Source organism: Psammomys obesus, unplaced genomic scaffold, assembly GCF_907164565.1.
Source record: "Psammomys obesus unplaced genomic scaffold, mPsaObe1.curated_primary_1811, whole genome shotgun sequence".
NCBI classification, from domain to species: domain Eukaryota; kingdom Metazoa; phylum Chordata; class Mammalia; order Rodentia; family Muridae; genus Psammomys; species Psammomys obesus.
This window is the reverse complement of record NW_026585698.1, coordinates 10,384,511-10,391,175: the sequence shown is the minus strand read 5'-3', so window position 1 is coordinate 10,391,175 and position 6,665 is coordinate 10,384,511. Positions and strand designations below refer to the sequence as shown.

The window sequence follows — 6,665 nt, the reverse complement described above, 5'->3', positions numbered from 1 at the left end:
GCGAACCACGCACGCACACACACACACACACACACACACACACACGGATCAGCTCACAACTGCCTGCAACACTAGTACCAGGGGGATATGAGTTGCCTCTGCCCTCCAAGGGCAATGGCACTCTTGGGCACACAGCCACACACATCATTTTTCTCAACTAAAAACTCAAGCAGATAAATATTGCCTCTAATTCCTCTTAATAAAAATACCTTGGCCACTCAGTAGACCAATCCACAGAAGTCTTCCCAAGTTTAAAATCACAGCATCTTAAAGCTGGACATGGTGGCCACATCTTTAATCCTACACTTTGAAGGCAGAGGCAGGGAGATCACAGTGAGTTTGAGGCCAGCCTGGTCTACCTAAGTCCATCTCACAAAACCACCCACAGCATATTCATAGCAATACCAAGATTTTAGGTTATATGATAGAAAAAAAATCGTACAAACCACTTCCACATCCCCCCTTATTCAGTGAGTTCTCACCATGCAGACATCGATTCTCTCCAAATCATACCATATTTATGCCATAGCACCTAGACACTTAAGAGTGTTTTTGTTGTTAATGATTCATTTTCGTGTGCATTGCTGGTCTGCCTCATGTGTGTCTGTGTAAGGGTGTCAGATCTCTTGGAACTTAAGTTACAGGGGAAGAGGTGGATTGTCTTGAGTCTAAGGCAAACCCTATGTGAGCTGCCATGTGGGTGCTGGGAATTGAACCTAGGTCATCTGGAAAAGGAGCTGGCACTCTTCACTGAGGAGCCATCTGCTGAGGGGCTTTCACACCACCATTAATCTGTTCAAACTGGTGATTAATGAAAGGGAAAAAAAAAACTCCAATGCAAAACATTTTAATAAGTTGTTGAATGTACAGTTATTAGAATTATCTAAATATCACTTATAAAAATTGATATATCACATTAGATGATTCTAGAAACACAGTGATGACCCTTGCACTCCAAGAATATCCTGTCAATAGTACAAATTACAAACACTGAAAAAGAAAACCAGAGACGTTTTGACATTTACACTGAAGTACAGCAATACATTCATTCATCAAGTATGGAAGGCTGGCACCGCTGCCTGTAATTGCTGTGAACGCAGTTCCGCATCTTCCAGTACACATCCCACGGCGGAGTGTCCGTGTGTGCATTTTCCCTGTCTACAGGGATCACAAACCTACCTTCAATAATCAAACTGTTCATCCTGTAAGTGGACACCAAGCCAAAGTTCAATCACAATGACACTTTTTTTAAATTAAAAAAACAAAAACAAAAACAAAAAAACCCCAACTGACTCTCTACTGACTTAATGGAAAGAATCATGGTGACTCTTAATAGAAGCTAGCAAAACAAGCTGGAAGACTTTCAACATTGACAGCAAAGATGCTGACTCTTCAAAATGTCTGTATTCGATGTTAAGATGCAATCTCTCTGAGGTGAAGAGGTGACGCCATATCCACTGACAAACCTGGAGTCCCTGTGACTTGAATTCTAAAACGTTGGCACTAGTAAGGGGTGACCACAGGGACTCTGTGCTACTCTTCTAAAGGTGGAGGATGAAGGAACCATTACAAGCAAAAGCGGGACGTGAAGGCTGTTCTTTGTTGTCTGTGACTGCCACCCGGGGGGGCAGAGTCAGTCAGAAGCAACGATTCTGCACTTTTATGCTTGACTTACTCTCACTTGATCTCCACCCAAAAGCCAAAAATGATCTGCCTCCTTTGTCACTCAATACTTAACACTTAATTTTTACCCGAACACTCTCTTTAACAGTCTGTAGATCTGTTTTAAAGAAGTCCCCTAACAGCCACTCCACCTGGGCGGGATGCTGGAAATAGTCTTGACAGGTTCACGAATGTACACCTCGGGGAACAACTCCGAGTGAAGCAAGGGGCCAGGCCTCCAGACACTGAACTGAGAGTAACCAAACAGTCCCTTCTTAAAAGGGACTTGATGTTTCTGGGTAACTGAACCCATTTTAGGGGGCAAAGAGAAAGGGCAACTGAAGCTACAAATACACAAAAATCAAGATCAAGGGTCTGCAAGCTAAGGACAGCAGTGTAAACAGCTGACCTCGAGTGGGGTGGTACTAATGGCCTGCCATTTCACAGTCCAGCCCCCCTCCCGCCTACACATTCTAAAATCAACAAGAAGGTTGCGGCGGAAGTAATTACGGAAATCCCCCCCCCCCCCCAGATGTTATAAATTTGATAGTTCATAGGCCGGGCAGGAAGTGCACCGTTGTGGACATCACAGACCGCAGGATCACAGGACAACAACACTCAGGAACTGGTTCTTGCCCGGCTGAGCAGCCTGCAGTGCAGACAGGCGCGTGCTCAGGCCCCCTTCAGACACACAGAGCAAAGCATCCCATAATGACTTAACACCTCAGCTATCACAGCCACTTACACACATTCTCAAAACTCTCATGAAAGACTATTTAAATATGTAACAATTATAATTTATGCAATTTCCATCCATATTAAAATAATTAATGTAAATACTTTATTATAAAACTATTTTACAATTTAAACTTTTATTTGAGAAATGTATTCACACCCACAATTTCTTAGAAGTCCTTTCCATGAGTGCATCCTGTAAGAAGTACACTAAAATCATGTTGGGGTCAAGGGAGACCTAGCCTTCCCATCAGTTCAAACCGTCTCCTCATTTGCTTACTTCTTAGCTACCTGTGTGTTCACATATGCATGGCTAGTGATGGATGCCTGTCCCCAAAGTGGCAGACTCAGCATCATCATTAACGACAGGACGACAGACTGGAAAACGCCACAGGCTGGTTACATCATAAACACGTTGATCACATCATCAAAAAGCATAACTGAAGAGTAATAAAAGTGGGGAACAGCTGCAAAAATGTAAACAAGAACTGAATGTTAGCCCCTTCCCTGAAAAGCAGATACCAATCACTTCCTGTTTTATTCAGGCGAAACCCAAGTTGTCAGAAAGGCAGGATGCTTGGCTTCCAAAATGTTTGAAACAGCTGTAGAACAAGGAATTTACTGAGCTCAGGTGTGCCCAATATTTCAAATACTTGAGTTTACTTATTCATCTCAGGCTGATACAATCTCAAACTGCCTCAAATAGTGTTCACCAGATGACTGAATCCCACCCAGATAACAAGTCAACATTGTAAGAAAAAAAAGGCAAGACTGAAAGTTTTCTAGTAATTATCGCTTGAAACTTACTTCACAGAATGGAAGAAACAACACAAGTTAGAGCCAGGACACACCTGAACAGAGAGGGAGAGGTTCTTGCTTCAGGTTCTCTTAAGAACACTACAGCCTTCCAAGAGAAAACGCACAAGATGCATAGGCCTGGGCCACTTTGGTTAATGACGCATTTATTTCCGGCTCAGGTTTGGCTGTGGCCACTTGCAAACTACCTTCTGATGGAAAACGTCCCTCCAAATTACAGAAAATGGTTCTTGGATTTAGTGGTTTTATTTGTAATTCTGAAGGGAGAAGAGGTTAAAAAAAAAGTCATAACTCAAAAGTTTTTTCCAGAAATGACAAGCACTGAGAGCAAAAGGAATTGTAAACTTCAATTTAAAAAATATTTCAACGATAAATAACTAGTTATTTTGGAAAAGGTAGTAGCTGTAAAATAAACATATGCTTATAACTATTTTTTTCAAGAAAGTTTCCTACCCTGTTCTGACTGACACTAACTAGGATTTCTCTGTCAGATGCCATGGGAGTAAAGACTATGCAGGATTCTGGTCTTACGATACTTAACCAAATTCTGAGAAATGTGTTTATGCTAAAGGCTTTGAAGTAAAGGGGAATACATTTTCTCAAGATGGATTTTTTTTTTAAGTGGAAAAGACTTTCAAAAATTATTTATAACAGAAGTAAAACCAAGTTCCCACCATCCACCTGTCCAAGTCCTCAGACTGGAAATAAAAACACCACGCTTCATGACAGCTTCCACAACAGAGTAAAAGAAAACCTTTCCATAAAGGAAATTCTTTCAAAAAAAATGTAATTTGTCCTTTACAAATAACCTCTTCTCCTGACCCTGGGGAGGAAAATTTGTGCCCTTAATTCCAAGACTGCTGCTGTTGGGGCTGCCCACCAGCCATCCGCCTCCCTCACCCTTCCCCTGAATCGCAGCACGAGCAGAGACGGACCTGGAGGGACCTGCTGGTGGCACACCCATTTAAGCACCTTTCCTAAACTGCTCAATGCCCACACAGCCCTGTTTCTGTGTAAAATGTTCTCCAGTTCCAGGGAGCTCAGACCCTGATGAAGCCGACCTGTGCTTTCTGGATCTTAATGAGGTGGTCTGATAATGCCATAGTTTAAATACGGCTCACTGGCAAGGCTGGGTGGGTGGACAGAGATTTCCTGGTGACTGGCTACAGAAAGCTACTCGAATTCTGAATGACTGAATGATGGTTTGCACTTTGCTAAAGCATTACAGCTGTTTACTCCCTGTCCCGCACGTTCCCTGCTCGACATTCTGGTTTCTTTATTCTTCATAGTTTTCTAATGAACAAATTAGTATTCCTGAGTAAGAATATAAAAAAGTTAACCTTCTACCAAAAGTATAAAGACAAATAAAACGTTGACTCACAATACAAATTTTTTTACAGAGCATTACAGGGGAATGGCTAATGCCTGCGGCTCGTCTCTCCATGGTGATTGGCCCGCTCGCTCACAGACTGCAGCAAGACTCAACTGTCTAAAACACTCCGAAGCACGGCAATTAGATGCTTCAGACCGTAAACATATCCCTCATCTACTGTGTTGCTAGGGAAGACGTGAGCAAAGTCTATCATCCGCACTTCGACTTCGGCGATCTCCTGCCGGCCGGCGGGCAGGTGGTAGAAGACCTTTTCCAGTTGGGAAAGCACATTCCCGTTTAAATGTTCCTGGGACATGCTCCTCCACCCGTTGTCCTGCTCCAGAGTTTCAACCTTCAGTGAAGTCTGACTCTGGTGCTTCTTTGAGTACAGCTTTCTGTGCCTTGAGTACACCGTGGAGAGACTTTTGCCCACCGATGTCCCGTTGGCCGGGGAGCCGAACAGGTGGAAGTTGTTATTGCACTCCAGCACGTCCGCATCTGACAGGTGTCCCTTGGAGAGGAACTTCCCCGCCAAAGTTCTCTCATGTGATTTTGTCATAGTTGGCTGAGATGAACCTTCATAAACAAACAGTAACGAACTCGCATAAAAGTTAAGCTGCTTCTGATTTTCAAACCACTGGAGAATCTTCTCAACTTTCTGAATGCTGGCAGCAACTGCATCTTTTCTTAAACAGAAGCCATTGTGGAAAAACTTGGAGACTCCTGTAAAGGAGACACATCAGAGTTAGGGTCACGCTGTGCAACTGTCACAGGGTGAGCTCACAGCAGCTCCAGTTCTTCACTTTGGTGGGGCAGTGGTGGTGCATGCCTTTCATCCCAGCAGAGGCAGGAGGAACTCTAAGTTTCAGACCAGCCTGGTCCACATACAAGGCAAACTCCAGGGCAGCCAGGGTGACACAGAAACCAATCATCATCTCTTCCTTAATATTTAATCATTCTTGGGCATGAACAGGTTAGGCAATTTGCTTTCATGTCACTTGCTCCCCCACTATAAGACACAAACTTAAAAGAGAAAATCATCAGGGAAATGCAAATCAAAACTACCTTCAGACTTCATCCTATAGCAGGCAGAATGGCCAAGTTCAATAAAACAAATGACAGCTCACACTGGGGAGGATGTGAAGTAAGGGGAACACTCGTCATTGCTGGTGGGAGTGCAAACTTGTACAGCCACTGTGGAAATCACTGTGGCTTTCCTCAGGAAGCTGGGACTAGCTCTACCTCCAGACCCCGCTACAGCACTCTTGGGCATGTGCCCAAACATTGCCTCATCCTATTACAGAGACACTCACTCAACCATGCGCACTGCTGCCTTGTTTGCAACAACCAGAAACTGGAACAACCTAGAGGTCTGTCAACAGGCGAACAAATAAAATAATGTGGTACCTTTAAAAATTAAGTATTACCCAGCTGCTTAAAGAAAAATGAAATAATGAAATTCCCAGGTAAATGAATGGAGCTAGAAAAAAAAAAAAATCCTCAGTAAGGTAACCTAGACCTGGTAGGAATGGGGAGGGTAAATGGGATAGTTGTGGAGGGAGGGTGTATGGTGTGAATGGTCACCAGGTAATGGCACTAAGATTAAAGGGATTATGAGGTGTGACCCTGTCGGAACTCATGTGGCCTTGTAGAAGGAAGCTTGTCACTGGGGGCGGGCTCTGAGGTTTCAAGAGCCCAATCCAGGCCCAGTGGCTCTCTCTTCTGCTGCTTTTGGAATTAGATGTAGACTCTCAGCTATCATGTCTGCCTGGGTGCCGCCATGCTCAGCACCATCAGGAGGATGGACTAAACCCTGACACTGTAAGTCAGCCCCGACTAAATGCTTTCCTTTATAACAGTTGCCATGGTCATGGTGTTTCTTCGCACCAATAGAACAATGACTAAGACAGGGGCTGACTGGAACAGAAGGATCAAACAGGGAGGGGAAAAGAAGAGGGGGCTGAGAGAGAGAATATAGGAAAGACAGCTAAAACCAAGTGCTGTTTGAGAGGTTGTATGGAAACCGAATACAGTATATATATATATATATATATATATATATATATATATATATATATAT

The 6,665-nt window shown here is 43.5% G+C and overlaps 1 protein-coding gene across 1 annotated transcript in view; it reads right to left on the bottom strand.

The window, feature by feature from the left end:
- Window positions 1-831: 831 nt before the first annotated feature.
- Window positions 832-6,665, bottom strand: part of Ipmk (inositol polyphosphate multikinase) — a 33,932-nt gene continuing 28,098 nt past the window's right edge. The window contains exon 6 of the mRNA XM_055598937.1: window positions 832-5,308. Within this exon, the coding sequence (XP_055454912.1) occupies window positions 4,695-5,308 (614 nt within the window). The 3' untranslated portion in view covers window positions 832-4,694. The remainder of the gene's footprint in view (window positions 5,309-6,665) is intronic.